Source organism: Macrobrachium nipponense, chromosome 17 (assembly GCF_015104395.2).
Source record: "Macrobrachium nipponense isolate FS-2020 chromosome 17, ASM1510439v2, whole genome shotgun sequence".
Taxonomy (NCBI): Eukaryota; Metazoa; Arthropoda; class Malacostraca; order Decapoda; family Palaemonidae; genus Macrobrachium; species Macrobrachium nipponense.
This window is the reverse complement of record NC_087210.1, coordinates 80,086,732-80,104,340: the sequence shown is the minus strand read 5'-3', so window position 1 is coordinate 80,104,340 and position 17,609 is coordinate 80,086,732. Positions and strand designations below refer to the sequence as shown.

At 33.6% G+C, this 17,609-nt stretch overlaps 1 protein-coding gene across 5 annotated transcripts in view; it reads right to left on the bottom strand.

The window, feature by feature from the left end:
• Positions 1 to 17,609, bottom strand: part of LOC135196357 (protein tramtrack, alpha isoform-like) — a 215,329-nt gene that overhangs the window by 62,071 nt on the left and 135,649 nt on the right. The window contains exon 6 of one of the 5 annotated variants that reach the window (XM_064223130.1): positions 10,755 to 14,574. The exons of the other annotated variants lie outside the window; for them this stretch is intronic. Within the exon in view, the coding sequence (XP_064079200.1) occupies positions 13,754 to 14,574 (821 nt within the window). The 3' untranslated portion in view covers positions 10,755 to 13,753. Of the gene's footprint in view, positions 1 to 10,754; positions 14,575 to 17,609 lie in introns of those variants that run through there. 5 annotated transcript variants of the gene reach the window in all.

The window sequence follows — 17,609 nt, the reverse complement described above, 5'->3', positions numbered from 1 at the left end:
TGATTCAATTACAGTCTCCTTTTGATCGTGTACTCAGTGTTTGTGTATATGCTTACACTTCTGTTTCTGCTGTCCCTTATTTCGTTCAATAAAAGCCCTTTTGCTAATAAAAAAAAAAAAATGTATTGCATCTGCATATAGACTCGTGCATTTGCAAAGTGTCCCCTGCAAAGTAACCCCTTTCCATGCAAAGAGGGCTTAGACCGTTTCCCTCTGCCCCCTTCTCGTATTTTATTTTCCCTTTCCCAATCTCTCGACAGGCCAAACATTCACCCTCCATCTCGTCGCTTGTAAGAAAATTGTTATGTATTTATTCAACAGTATTTTCACTTATGCGTTTGGCAACAAAAATCATTAGTTTTGTTATTGTTCTTTTTTTTATACTTTGGTAACAAAAAGCATTAGTTTTGTTATTATATTTTTTTGTAGACGTTTGGCAACAAAAAACATTAGTAACATATTTTTCTAGACGTTTGACAAAAAGAAAACATTAATTTTGTTATTGTTTTTTTTTTCTAGACGTTTGGCAACAAAAAGTATTAGTTTTGTTATTTTGTTTTTTTTTTCTAGACGTTTGGCAACAAAAAGCATTATTTTCATTTTTTTAGACGTTTGGCAACATAAAGTATTAGTATTATATTTTTTCTAGACGTTTGCCAACAAAAAACATCAGTTTTGTCATTGTCTTTTTTCTAGACGTTTGGCAATAAAAAACATTAGTTTTGTTGTTGTTTTTTTTCTAGACGTTTGGCAACAAAAGACTCCAGTTTTGTTATTGTTTTCTTTTAACGTTTAGCAACAAAAAGCATGTTTTGTTATTGTTTTTTTTTATAGACATTTGACAACAAAAAGCATTAGTTTTTTTTTTCTAGAGTGGTTTGTATATTTTTGTACCTTCTTAAATGATGAAGCAATATAATATTTTTATACAAGTCGTGATTACCCAGTTTTTATCAAAATCTTAAAGTGATTTTAACCAAGGACACTTGTTTCTTGATGTCCAAAGTAGGAGGTGTGAAGTTAAATATATCTTAGTTTTAACCAGATCACTGAGCTGATTAACAGCTCTCCTAGGGCTGGCCCCGAAGGATTAGATATTGAACCAATTGGTTACTGAGCAACGGGACCTACAGCTTATATGTGGGATCCGAGCCACATTAGTTTCGAGAAATGAATTTCTAATTACCAGAAATAAAATCCTCTTGATTCCACGTTGGTGGAACGGGAAAGCGAACTCGGACTACCGAATCGGTAGGCGAGCACGTAACCCACTCGTCCAACGAGGGGGCGTGAAGAATCATAAACAAAAGCTGCTCTTTGATGAGATGTTGAACTTAAAAATGGTGACATTAGGTGGCGATGAGAATCCTTCAGAGGAAGAAGGTAATCCTGGCAGGATAAAAACACAGGCGGCAAAGAGAAAATATTAAAGTGACCTTGAGATTTAGACCAATATTAAAATAGTTAACAAATGCAATGAAGAATTTAGACACAAGATAATAAAAGATAAGTGGACTAAAGAAGGTTTTGGTAACGATGCTGTCAGGAGATAGTGAGGATAAGGTTTGGGCGCGGCCAGTTGCATTGGTACTGATTGCTTGATGTTACCCTGGTAGCCAGTGCGTTATTGACGATTTAATTTTTACAAGAAATTAATTTAAAGTAATGGTAACGCGTACTTTTACAGAATTTAACATAAAGCATTATCATTACTAATTGAGAAGATAAACCTCCACTCAAATGGAAATACCCTACTGTAGTGAATTTAAGTTCAGTCACAAAGTAATGAAAAAAAAATATGACAGAACTGCGCAAGATATGTTTTTTTTTATATTATAATTATTAAGTTACGGATCTTGCCTCTCATTTATGGATTAAGCATGATTGACACGTGGTGATTTGAATGACACCTGTGACCGACACCGACGTAAAGATGCCGGGCACTCTGGATTTGAGTCGGGGTGTCAGAAGGGACGAGACCCCCAGAGCAACTGCATATTTGACAACTTTTTTTTTTTTAGGGGTCACGAACTCACGACACCAGCCTCAATTTCTTACATACTACGGTCCTCCATCTAGTGAAGAACTCTTGGCATATGTTGTCATGGCAAACTTCGTTTCCCAAAGTGTTCCGCATTGCAATCTGTGTGCAAAATGGTAATTTGTCTGTTGAATTGGGACATTCAGTTATATCCCTTACTAAGAAACATATTCTCTGCAATTTTCTTCTCAAACTTGTCTTGATTTGTGCTACTGATTATTGCTGATTGAGGAAATCAAGTCTTAGGTATGACGTGGTAATGGATTGACTGTTAAGAAATTCACAGTCTCGTGAAAACAAATTTTTAAAATATAATTGTGGATATGTTTTAACAATGGATTGATTGCCTGATTGGGATCATACGAGCTAAGGTCATTAACGGTTGGCCCTTTGAACGAGGGAATATAATTCTTTATTTACCTTGATTAAAGGAATAAACATTATACAAAATTATATTTATACACACGTAAATAAATTCTTCTGTTTAAACAGGATACGGCTCAAGTATAAAAGGCTCATTAAAACACTCTGGTTCAAACTAAGGACTGTATTTCGGTGGACTGACACTAGTGTGTTTTAATGGGGCCTTTTATACTTATATATATATATATATATATATATATATATATATATATATATATATATATATATATATATATATATATATATATATATGTATTATATATATATATATATATGATATATTATAGAGAGAGAGAGAGAGAGAGAGAGAGAGAGAGAGAGAGAGAGAGAGAAGGGTGTGTGTGTGTGTGTGTGTGTGTGTGTGTGTGTGTGTGGAGAGAGAGAGAGAGAGAGAAGGGTGTGTGTGTATGTTATAGCAGTAAGATTATCTTGGTTATAACCCGTTTATATCGAAAGCCATTTTGACTTTAAATATGGTCTAATTAAAGGTATCATTAAGTTGGTCAACTTGTCAACCTTTAACAAAAAAAGTACTGAAATTTAAAAAGTGGTTTTTTAACTTAATGAAGTGAGAAGCAATTTTTTTTAATCATACGTTTCGTTGAGGGAGGACTACTAGGGACTGACTTAACTAAACACCGAATCATTTGTAAATTGAGGTACGTTGATATAAATAGAGCACTTTTGTTTATGTTAGAGTGTTGTACCAATGAGGATAAATGTAAGATTGGCACGCATAGGTGGATGAATATTAATTTTGTCATTTCATTCATTTTTTTCTCTTTCCGAAAGACATCAAAATATGTCTGCCAGGCAGCCTGACCCTTGCTAGAAAAATTCTTGCCAGTGAGAGGTGTACTCTTCGAGGAGAAAATGCTATTGATATTTTTTTGTCTTTCATCATAGCTTACTCTGGGAGTAAGCCTACAAACTGTTGTTGTTCTCGTTGGGGGGGAGTAGGAAAGCCTAAAAAGGTCTAAAAAGTTAACGATACTGGAACTTTAGGTTAGGATATTTATGATTCATTCATTAGAATGAAAATGTAAATAAAAAAAATGTGCGTGTTGAACAGTACATGACAATTATTTCCAATTAAATATAGCTTAATTTTAATTTTCGTTGGTGAAACAGCGCTCTATTTGGCCGTAAATTTTATCACCCGTAATGCTACTTTTGAGCGTTCGTTCAGCACTATAGTAGGTAATGATGTAGAAGTTGACCTGACCACAAAGTAGAATACTTCACGCGCCTTTGATTTTTTATGAGGCGGTGGCATTGTAATACCTAGGTAAAAAAAAATTAACCTCCTTTTAATTGACAACCATTAGTCATTTTAGGTAGAAAGAGGTCTCCGTGTTGGGAGGTTAATTAAGCATGTTACAAGCGCTCATTTTATATGTCCCTTTTCATTTAAAACTGAATTGGAAGCTAATTTGCATATAACCTTTAATCCTCTGCGTTCTGTCAAGTATATGAATTTTGGAGAACCTGTTTATTGTAATCTTTGGCATATAAATTTCTCTTTAGTCCTCTTCGTTCTGTCAAGTACATGAACTTTGGAGAACCTGTTTTTTTTAATCTTTTGCATATAAATTTCCCTCTAATCCTCTGCGTTCTGTCAAGTATATGAACTTTGGAGAACCTGTTTCGTAATCAGTCTCGTACGAGTCATATATTTAATGGCTTCTCTGTGAGCAAGAGCCCGTGCTGGCATAAGGCCAGCTCAGTCAAAAAACAATAACAACAACAGAGACATATAGTGTTCCTATCATGGTAATCCATGTAGGGATGAAATATATTTGTTTGTTTGTTTGTATGGTGTTTTTACGTTGCATGGAACCAGTGGTTATTCAACAACGGGACCAACGGCTTTACGTGGCCTCCGAACCACGTCGAGAGTGAACTATCACCAGCAATACACATCTCTGACCCCTCAGTGGAATGCCCGAGAATCGAACTCGCGGCCACCGGGGTGACAGACAGAGGCCATACCAACCACGCCACTGAGGCGCTGGATGAAATATGCGATTTACTTATAAAACCAACCGTGGGACCCACAGGTCCATCCATCTATATATTTCAGTTGCTTATGTCTTTTGTTTTACTTTATTCAGTGTCAACATCCTTTTGGGATACCGTCATTATACTACAATGCATCTACATCTACAGTCCTCCTGCTTCGTAATACTCTTTGTTCCTCTCACATCTCATCATCAAATTACGTACTATGTTCCTCTCACATCTTATTATCAAATGCCGTCCTACCTCATCGATCAGTCCTGTCCATGTTTACCGCATGTTAACCATCCCTAGGCAGATGAATTCATTAAAATGGGTCTTTAGTTAAAGTACTAAGTCGTTCTTCCAATCTCCTGGCATGCCAGAGAATTTATCCGAATCAATTGGGATTAGTATGCAGAGATGTGAAACCTTGGTTTCAGTTTAATTGCTTGTGTAATCACTAAATAAATGTGTGAATATGTATGTATATACATATGTATACATATTACACATATGATATATATATTATATACATTATATATAAAATATACACATATCTGAAATATATGTATATATATATTAATATATATATATAATAGATATTATAATATAATATATATAATTTAATATTAAATATATTATATTATATTATAATATTTATTATAATATATATGTTATATAATATTATATATAATATTTATATATATATATATATCATATATATATATATATGATATATAATATATCTTAATATATAATAAATATATAATATTTATATATATATTATATATAATATTTATATATGTACTACTATATATAGATAAATTATAAATAATATATATATATATATATTACATAGAGAGAAAGAGAGAGAGAGAGAGAGAGGAGAGGGAGAGGAGAGGAGAGAGGATGAAAGAGAGAGGAGAGAGAGGAGAGAGGAATTATATTGGATAAAACGATCTGGGTCGTTTTCTGAAAAGGTAAACTGGTGCATGGAAGAAAATAAAAATTGCTGGTATTTCAACATTTTTTATGAACAGGCAGGAGCGAGAGAGAGGATGAACGAAGAGAGGAGAGAGAGGAAGACGAGTAGAGAAGAGGAAGAGAGAGAGAGAGAGAAGTATATTGAGAAAACGATACGGGTTCGTTTTCTGAAGAACTGTCATGGAAGAAAATATTGCTGGTATTTCAACATTTTTTATGAACAGCAGGAGAGAGAGAGAGAGAGAGAGAGAGAGAGAAGGAAACAGAGAGAAGAGAGAGAGAGAGAGAAACGACAGAGAGAGAGAGAGAGAGAGAGAGAGAGAGAGAGAGAGAGAGAATTCCCAAGTGTCATATAGCTAGGTGATAAACTTCTCGATATTCAGGCTATATATTTGGAACAGTGTCAGTTGCATCCTTTTGACTCGAAAAATTAGTTCTCAAAATTTGAAAAATTAATTTTCAAAGATTGCTTGCTGGTTCGATTTGTTCCTAAAGAAGGATTCATTTGTCTCCTGTGGTCCCATGGATATCGGCGTGAACTTAGAAAAATTTATCACTGCTTTTAGTTTCCGTGAAAGAAATTATGAGATGGATTTGTCTGTCCTTGATCAGATCTTAAAAACTACCGAGGCTAGAGGGCTGCAAATTGGTATATTGATCATCCACCCTCCAGTCATCAAACATTCCAAATTACAGCCCTCTAGGATCAGTAGTTTTGATTTTATTCAATGTTAAATTTTGCCATGATCGTGCTTCCGGCAACGCATCAACACAAGCCACCACTCCCTGATGTGAGTTTCATGCGCCGCGGCTCATACAGCATTATACAGAGACCACTGAAAGATAGATATATTTTATTTCAGTGGTAGGAGTGAACTGGCAATAAAGCATTTCAACGGGTTTAGGGAACATCATGTTTTAAGCTCATTAGGTTCATTATATATATATATATATATATATATATATATATATATATATATATATATATATATATATATATATATATATATATATATATATATATATATACATATATATATTAACACCATTGTAGCGTCACTTTCCACTGTCAACTTAAATGAAGTTAAAATCAAATTGCTATCAGATAAATATATTTAAAAGAATGAATAGAAGTGATTCGCGTTATTCCATGTAGTTCATGAATAATGTATGCGAAGGTTCAAATATTTCTTTGATCTAATTTTTTTTTTATTTTTAAGGTTAAAATTCCCTTGATTATTCACCACATTTGTTTAAGTGTTCTCATTTTTTTCAAATCATATTAATTCCTTTTTCCCAAAATACTTAGTTTCTTAATTCTTGTTGATGCCGTGTTATAATTTTCCATCACAGCTTGCAAAACCCACAGTGCTTTCAGCGACCACTGAAACTGGAACAGTGAACTGAAAATGAACAACAATAATAAACTCCATCCCAGGTCAAAAAGGTTTTCTTAGGCCATTGTAACTTCAGGAGTCCAAGCGAATATGCCCTCTATTACCTCGTCTTCTTCCTAACGAACACCTTAATATTCTTGGAAGCTTGAATTTCGTGTCAGTGATCCCTTTGGTGGGCTTGTTCCATATGAAAAGGGTTCATCTTCTGAATAATAATAATAATAATAATAATAATAATAATAATAATAAGCTTGCAAACTGGTCATTGACAGTTTGTTTCTTTGTTTGTATGGTCTTTTTACGTTGCATGGAACCAGTGGTTATTCAGCAACGGGACCAACGGCTTTAAGTGACTTCCGAACCACGTCGAGAGTGAACTTCTGTCACCAGAAATACACATCTCTCACACCTCAGTGGAATCCCCGAGAATCTAACTCGCGGCCACCGAGTTGGCAGGGCAAGACCGTACCGATTACGCCATTGAAGGAGTCATTTATTCTCTTCGTCTTTTCCTGCCAATTAAAAAATTGTTACCCACAACGTCTTAACTGAGGAATATCCTACTCTGACATCCACTCAGTGAAATCATATTATGCTTCCTCGTCAGAATTATTATAAATATAATCACTGGTGGTGTTGTTCTGCAGGACCTTCTGTCGGTTTTGCTAAACACACAGCGGCGCTTTGTCACGAACCTTGTGAACAAAAGGTGTGTTAATTGCCAATATTCCCTGACTTAGGAACAGGTACTGACCTGCTCCTAATTACTCATGATTAAGTCACTATTATGAGTACTAAATGACTCATATATTTTCCAGTTTATAAGTTGTGAGGTCAGACTTACTGACCTGTTCGTGACAAACTCACGACTAAGTTATTTTAAAGTATTTAAATGGTTTTGTGTTTCTCGTAGATCGAGTACTGAAGAATTCGTACTTTTCAAACGTTTATTTATAGATAGTGGGCGTGTCTCCACCGACCGCACACATTACAAACAGGACCAGAAGGCACTTTAGAATTCCTTGCCTTAAAAACCCAGAGTTGATTCGCTTTCCCCGAAAAAAAAAGTCCCCCTTACTTTACAGTAGTAGGTTGTAAACTAAGGAGCATAAGTAAAGTATAATAATGTCATGAACGTAAATGTTTGTAGAGAAGTTTTAAGACTTTGGTCTCTATCCCCAGGATTCCTTCATATAAACATCTGCATGGGAAAAAATGCGTATGTTATTTTTGCAAACTAAATATTATTTCACGTCATTACGCGTGTGAATGACAAAGTTTGACAAGTTAAAAATTAATGGAAATTACAGGTTCAAATGCTGTCTTTACCGTAATAATAATAATAGTAATAATAATCATAATAATAAAATTCTTCACGTACACGAGACTCAACGTGAATTCACGTCTCACGTCTGTTAAAGGAATACAAAGTAACCATATCATTTCAGTTACACGAATAACGATGGGGAAAAAACTAGCAACATTCATGATGATAAAAACAGCAATAATAGAACTTTGCAAGCACATGCAACAGACGAACTCACACATATACATACGCACGACACGACATAAGCAGAATATAATTAGAATGTGTAATAAAAAATACATACCTCTTTTAAACTCACACACCGTAGTGTGTCTATAGGATCTTGAAAGCAAAGGCCAACACTTTCTTTTTTTTCCATAAACTTTATTTCCCTCTCGATACTATAAATAACAAAAGTGTGGAGGACGTCTAGTGTGCCTCAAAGGCTTGTACTATCGGGTCAACCGGGGTCATAGAAAATGGGGGTCAGGAACAGAAGGCGAGGTGTGGGTTGCCTACTACGGTATGTCTTTATTCAAAAAAACTTTTTTTTTTTCTTTTTGCTGTCTATGAAAATAGATCATAAACATACACATATACATCAATGTGTATATATACATTTATATATATTATATATGTTATGTAAATATATATATTTATATAATATAATATACATAAATGTGTATATATACATTTATATAATATTATATATGTTATATAAATATATATATATAATATTAATATAATATATATACCTATATATATATTATATATTATATATATATATTAATATATATATATATAATATATATATATACATACATATATATATCATATATATATATATATATATATATAAATAAGAAATATATAATACATAAATTATATTATATATATCATATATATATATATATATAATATTATATACATACATAATTTATATAATATATATATACACACATTAATTATATATGTGTATTAGTAAGTACACAATATCAATGCTCCAGAATCGGTGGGCATTTTAATGACAAATTTAGCTCTGGACAACTGAGTAAGCACCACACACCCTTCTACAGCAGTTGGTTGGATTCATCATAGAAGTCGACCATCAAATTGGCATATCACCAGGAAGACTTTGTGTGACTAAAAACTTCGAAAGATCAAAGTCATTAAGGCCCATTTCCTTAAGAGGAAAAACATCAAAACAAATAAAAATAAAAAATATATATGAAGGGCTATGAACCTCAAGTAACTTATATATATTAGTTTTCACAGTATTATTTCCCAAGAGTAAATTTTTATTTTTTTGCCTTGAATATTTCTTGCATTAAATTTTAGTTTTAGCTATATTTTTTTTATTTATTTAGCACTGGTGAAATGCTTCACTTCCAATATACCAATAGCTGCAAATCAATTGGACATCTACTTGTATATTTTTTCCTATTACAACTAGGTTTTACCAAGTTAATGATTATGAAGGCCGATATCTTGTGTGAAGTTGAAAATAACAATTGGTAATCCTTTTTAGGTTTTTTTTTAAACAATTCACACAAGGTAAAACAGAGTAAAAAATATGCACAATTCAAGAGGTACAAATGCAAAAAAAAATAAGATGTAACTTTGTACTAAACCAAAGAGAAACAATATAGCCCTTTTCTACAGAATGAGACTGAAGACGTAAGATAAATCAAAATAATAAAAAAAAAGGCATTGACTACACCCGGTACATTTAATAATAATAATAATAACGATAATAAAATGGTAATAAGAAGACCTGCCTTACCCAACTATCTCAGTATATGACATTTATGACATTTACAAAATTTACAAAAAGTAGAAATGTGGAAAAAGGTGTAAATTCTTTTTCTAAAAAAAGACTACTATACAAGACAAGAGGAAAACATTATTGTTGCTTTTATTTTCTTTCTTCTCTGAAATAATCACTTTTTAACTGGTGCATATTTCTTCATTTTCCGAAACCCAACATAAATTTCATTTGTTGACATACGAGACAATTATATATATATATATATATATATATATATATATATATATATATATATATATATATATATATATATATATATATATATATATTTCGTTCACACGTCTTTTTTCATCAAGAGCCTGACTGTGATATGCACTTTCTTTCATTTATTTTTTTGTTATATAATAACAAATACGATATCACCGGTTTTTAGAAGTCTCCGCGCTGGCATGTCTACGTACAGTAAATGTGTAAAATATATTTAATAAAAAAACTGACACGTACGTATAAAATATGTATATGCACGTGTCCGTCTGTGACCGAGTGTGTATGTTACATATATACACAGACGTAATTTAAAATTTGTACCTGTGTATATATATATATATATATATATATATATATATATATATATATATATATATATATATATATATATACACGCGTTCGAATGTGTAATCGTGGACTTCAAAAACACACACACACACACACGAGCTTTGCGATTCGCATATAAACTGTCTGTTGTATCTATAAACTGTTATATAGCTATAAAGTTTCCGTAAGGCAAAACTTTCTCCCTGTTGTTGGGTCGCTTTCAAAAAAAAAAAAAAACAAAAAAAAAAAAAAATCCCTATTCGCACATATATATATGCGCGTCTATATATTATTATATTGGCGATGACTATATATAGCACTATGTAGTAGACTGAAGAAAAAAAAACTATTTTAAAAATAAACACGGTTGACGCGAATTAGCTACCCGAATATTCTATATCAACCTTTGAAGACGATCGTTATTATATTTCTATATAAATATTAAAAACGAAGAAAAAAAATCATTTACGGTTTTTTTTTTAAAGGGCTGTCGGTTTATTTCGATCTTTTTTCAAGCCGTTGCTCATTGATAGTCATTTGTCACGGTTTCGTCGTTTACTATAAATATTGGTTTTAATTTTTGTGTTATTTTGTATGTTTTGTTCAGTGATATATATGTGTATATGATGTATCTACATACATGTATGTATGAATGTATGTGTAATACTTGTGTGTTTTATAAAACCTATATATGAATGTATGTGTATTACTTGTGTGTTTTATAAAATCTATACTGTGTGCACACAAAGCACACACATATATATTATATCTATAAATGTCATGGTGTGGCAAAAAAAAGGATCGAAATAACCCTCCAGAACCACAAATAAATAAAAGATTTATAGCCTCTATATAATAATAAAACAATGTCGAAGATGCTCTTTCCCTCGAAGTGTAATAATTATATTAATTTCTATTTAACTTAATAAATAAAGTTGAATATATTATTCAATATATTACTCTGTAATAGCTACTCTCTTTACAGCGGTTTCAATAATTATAAAAACAACTTTTTTTTAAGCTCATTTAAAGCCTCCTATAAACATGCATAGAGTTCGATTCCCGCACAAAATAACAGTAAACAGCAAGTGACGCTAACATTCAGAATCCTATGTTATAACAATTAAAAACTCAACCATATTACAGATTGCCACTTAGAATTATTTGTGTGCCCGAATCTCCATAAAAAAATTTTTCTTATTACTTTCAGTTATTAGCTTTGCATAGTTCGTTTTTTTACGATAAACTTTTTAGTGCATATAAACATTTGTCTCTTTTTAAAGAAAAAAATCCGTAGCAGCTGATGGAAAGGATTATATAATAATAATAATCATTTCTGAAAGAAATTAAAGAGAGAAATTCTATATATGAATCTTTTTTTGAAGTTCCCTATTGTTAGGTTGTGAAAAACCAAATAACGAGACTTAAGTCTCGCTGACGAGATTGTCGTATGAAAACATTACAAAACACTACAGAGGTGGACCCTCAAGCCATTCTCATGCCGAAGTCAAAATAGTTTAACTCTTACGAATTTGGATTTGAACCTAAATCGAGATAAAAATCAAATTTAGCAACGTATTCAAACTGTGAAAAATTTACTGTCCCGTTAAAGCTATATTATTCTGACTTGTCTGGCACGACCGAAGAGATAAAAAGAAAACTATTTACCACACTAACTTTGGTCGAAAACACAACACAAAAAATCACACGAAAAAATAATAAAAACTATATACAACCATAAACTAACTTTACACGAAAAAAAAACTATTATATAGACTTTAAATGCATCTTTTATCACGTGCTAACGAAGAAGCTTACGTTTTGAAGCCAGCGTTTTCAAATTGATTCTAGTCCGTTCTTAGTCAGCATTTGCATTATTGCATAACCACCGGAATCATCTGTTAGCATTTGCAGATGGATTTAAACTCCGTACTCGATCCGTTTTCACGACTTACGGGAGATTGTTGTCGAACAGTCTCTATTTAAAAAAAAAAGAGGTACTGAAATCGGGAAAAAAAGGCATCATCATCAAAAAATATTTCCATTTAAACTCCGACAGAGAGGAAAATCTCGCACGCGCGAGACATATATATATATATCACTTGGATATTTGTTATATATATAAAACAAATTGAATGAATACACAGAGACGCACTTCGTTTATTGCGGAAGTCTTGGCAGTGTTTTTGCAGACTCTATAAAGAGAGAAATTAAGAATAAAAAAAAATGAATCTTTCTTTCCTTTTTGAGATAAGCACTTGGTTGGTTCCCGTTGCTCTTCGAACCGAAGATCATGATCAAAACGTCGTAGTCTATTATAATGTTACGCCTTAAGTTACTGTCATGCTTAGATAAAGGTGAAACCTGTCTATAAATAAACTAATGCACTATATTGCACTTCTTTCTGCTAAATAATTAATCAATATCACTAACACAATACAACCAGTATACGTAAAAAGGTAAAACAAACTGTGGTATTTTCATTTTGTTGTTGTTCTTCAGCTCAGGCAGTTATCAATGTTATCCCTCGCGAGGAACGTTCACTTCTTCTGCCTTTTCTCGGCTGCTTAAAGGCACAGATAAATAAGGCCTCTCTCGCTCACACGCACACACAAACACACACACACACACACACACGAGACATACGTAGATTTTTGCAGAGGGGCTCGGGACCCTCTCTGCACAGGGGGTTCACTGGAAGCTGCCCCCCGGAGGCAGGGATATGCAATTCATCACAGAATACAGCATTTTGGGGGATTTGTCACCGCATCAGGTATTCATCATATAGGTAAAAGGGTCTCTAATATATATATATATAGAGAGAGAGAGGCTCTCTCTCTCTCTCTTTCTCTCTCGCTTGCAAGACATTAAATACAACATTGCACATTAGAATGAGATTGTGGTCGCGCGGACCGATATATACCTGCTCGACTGGTCGATCTGATTCCTGGACAGACCGCGCCAAATTCTTTCAATCCTGGAATTTGTATTTCCAGTTAAATTCTTTCAATCCTGGAATTTGTATTTCCAGTTTTATATATATATATATGTGAGCTGCGATCGTCTCAGTCAATCAGACAGTAAGGCCATAGAGACGCTTCTTCTTCTTCTTCTTCTCCCTCTCTTTCTCCTTTTTCTTCTTCTTCTTCTTCTTCATTTGACAGAGAGAAAAATAAGATCTAAAACTAGAAGAGATCATCACCACACCTGGAAGCTCATTTTTATTTATTTCTTTTATTCTAGACTTTGTCAACTTGCTGCATCTGTTGCATGAGTTGTTCTTGCAAGTGGGGGACCTCCCTAGGCAGGCTGGGCGACACGGAGGAGACGTCCCTGAAGATGGTGTGACCCTCCTTGCCGGGCCGGTGCACGGACCGGATGTGGGACATCATGTTGTCCTTGCGTTTGAACTCTTTGCCGCAGACATGGCACTTGTGGGCCCGGCGGTCCGTGTGGACCGTGATGTAGTGTCGGTGGAAGTTGGACGGGTGCGTGAATGTCTGGAAGCACTTGGAGCACTTGAAACCGTTGTCTTGGATGCAGTAGCTCATGATGGGCACCGACACCTTGTTGTTTCCCCCGCTGCCCCCTCCTCCGCGCCCCCCTCCTTCTCCACCTCTCTCTCTCTCACTCCCGCTACTCGGGGAGATGGACGTCGGGGAGGATTGAGTCGGCTTCTGCGGCGAGGACGTCAGTGGGGAGTGTGGCGAAGAGTCGACGACGTGGTCGCGGTCTCCTCCTCCGCCCTCCCGCTCGTAGACGCCGTGGAGGCCGAACTTGAGAGGCGCCCTCAGGGAGGCCAGCAGGATGGAGCCGTGCAGGTGCTTGTCGTTCTTCAGGGCTTCGTAGGGATTCTTGAGCATGGCCGCCTCCAGCAGGTTCTTGGTGTAGTACAGCTGGTCCATGTCGGTGGTGGGCGGCGGGTGAGGTAAAGGGGGCGGCTGGGAGTTGCTCTTGATGGCGGTGTGCATGGCCGCTGCAGCGGCGGCGGCGGCGGCGGCGACGGCGTGGTGGTCGTCCGGGTCGTACTCGTGGGGGGTCGTCCACTCCGGAACATGTCCTGCAACACAGAGACCAGGTCAGCCCAGGGATGGTATACCTTCTACTTCGCCTCACATCATCATCATCATCATCAATCAATTAGCAAATTAAAATGAGTAATCAATAATAAAATGGAAATCAAGGTAGAAATAATAATAATAATAATAATAATAATAATAATAATAATAATAATAATAATAATAATAGTAATAATAATGGCAATTATAAATTAAAAAATAAAATATCATGAGGTAAAAATAGTATCATGAATGATACGAACTTAAAAGGGAAAAAAATCACTCAAAAAATATCATTTAACGTCTTCATAAAATAAATAAATAATAAAAACAATAAATAATAAATAAATAATAGAATAATAATGATAATATAATACTAATAATAATACTAATAATAATTTAATAATAATATATTTAGTAATAATCATGGCAATTATTAATTAAAACAAAATATCATGAGGTAAAAAGATGTATCATGCATGATCCTAAACTTAAAATCGGAAAAAAAATCACTCAAAAAATATCAGTTAACGTCTTCATAAAAATAAATAAATAAATAAATAAACAAATAATAAATAAATAAATAATAGAATGAAAAAAAAGTAAATACGTATTATTATTGTCTAGATACCAATATATTTTTTCTAAAAAAAGAGTACCGTGTGGACCAGTTGACGTCTCCCAGATATTTAAAAGTTTTAACAGTGAACTACGTTTCTGAGAAAATCCGATTCAGCGATTCAGCCTTTTTGAAAGGACTTGTATAGGTCAAAGAACAACAGGTTTTCACTGTTTTGGCAGCTGATGTAATAATAATAATAATAATAATAATAATAATAATAATAATAATAATAATAATAATAATAATAATAATAATAATAATAAACTGAAACTTCATACAGCCTTCTCTTAGATGACTATGGTTTTATGTTATTGTCAGTCAACCACATTGGAAAAAAAATAAAATAAAATAAAAGTGGTTACCAGTAAGCATAACTGACTGTATCCGTCACTTCAAAATACTGTATCCAATCTTCTCCCTCATCTACCAAATTAGGAGGAACCACGGACGCAATAAACTATGAGAAAAAAAGGAAAAAAAAAAACAAAGGAATAAATTAGGACTAGGACTGTGACAAGAAAACAAGAGTCGTCCAAAGAGACCACCAAGAAGGTATACCATCCCACTAACCTCAGTCCCTTGACCTGACCCATGTTTTACTTCTTGACCTCTGAGGAGCGAGATATACCCCACCCGTCAGAGTGCGCAAAGTAAAAATGGACCCAACCACTATTTAACAAGAGCATCATCGTTCTGGCCAACTATGGAAAAAGCAGGGCCAAAACTATGTACAAAGAAACGAAGGGGGGCACAAGTCGGTACAGTTGAACACCTAAGAGTTGGCCTTCTATTGTAAGGCCTTTCAACTAATCTTGACAAACTTATTTTTTTCCAGCATCGAGTTCTTAAAAAGACTTCAAGAAACTCTTGTCGATTAAACCTTTATAATACAGACCTCGGATGTTCAACATAACCGACAGTAATGAGAGTATGTATAGAAAGACAACGTCATGCAGTGCGAACACATGAAGAAATGGTGTAAAATTATATAAAGAAAAGGAACATGATGAGAACAGTGTCTGGGAACACGATGTGAAAAAAAAACAGTGGTCTTTGGGATTGACACATGGAAGCTTTTAATTCTCTAAATTACTTTTCAAAGTTGATTCGTTCATTTTCCTACTTATTCACAAGGAAGGTTTAATGATTTCCAGTGCAAGAAAAAATTTATTTAATTCTTCCAGCGCTTCCATGGTCAACCTCGATCCAAAACGTCTTGCTATTAGCAATATATAAATTAAGAGTACCCTAATATCAAGCTATCCTTACGTCAATACCGTGTTACCGTCAGACTCTTGAGAAAATAAAATTTAATTCTGTTCAGTTTATCAAAAGAAAGCTTTAACAGGAAAAAACTCTTTAAGCCTTAGACATTCTTCTACTTAATTTAGGCTATGTCAATCCAACTTCTGAATTACATATGACATTATTAACAAGCAAAAACTGCGAGTGAAGCAATTGTCTGGATTCCGAAATGCCATGCACTGCTAAGAGGCTTTGAAAATATATTTCATTTCTCAAACGTGGGTGAGGTCTAGTATTTATCTCATGCTTTACAGAAACGCATCTTCCTTCTCTAAAAAGTGAACAAAGGGACATTTCAAGTTTGGATTTCGAAAGCTTTTTTAGGATGATTCTATACTGAACTTTTAAAAGTCAACTTGGATTTTCGAAAGCTTTATTTAGAATAATTCTATACTAAACTTTTAAAAATCAACTTGGATTTTCGAAAGCTTTTTTTTTTTAGAAGGATTCTATACTGAACATATAAAAGTCCACTTGGATTTTCCGAAAGCTTTTTAAGAATGATTCTATACTGAACGTTTAAAAGTCAACTTGGATTTTCGAAAGATTTTTTAGAACGAATCTATACTGAACTTTTAAAAGTCCACTTGGATTTTCCGAAAGCTTTTTAAGAATGATTCTATACTGAACTTTTAAAAGTCAACTTGGATTTTCGAAAGCTTTTTTAGAACGATTCTATACTGAACGTTTAAAAGTTAACTTGGATTTTCGAAAGATTTTTTAGAACGAATCTATACTGAACTTTTAAAAGTCAACTTGGATTCGTTTACGCTTTTTCAGAATGATTCTATACTGAACTTTTAAAATTCAACTTGGATTTTCGAAAGTTTTTTCTTAGAACGATTCTATACTGAACTTTTAAAAGTCAACTTGGATTTTCGAAAGTTTTTTTAGAAAGATTCTATACTGGAACTTTTTAAAGTCAACTTGGATTCGTTTACGCTTTTTCAGAATGATTCTATACTGAAGTTTATTAAGTTCAAACTTGGATTTTCGAAAGATTTTTTTTAGAACGATTCAATATGAAATTTTAAAAACCACTTGGATTTCGGAATTTTTTTTTTTGTTTTTTTTTTTTTTTAGAATAATTTTATACTGAACTTTAAAAAT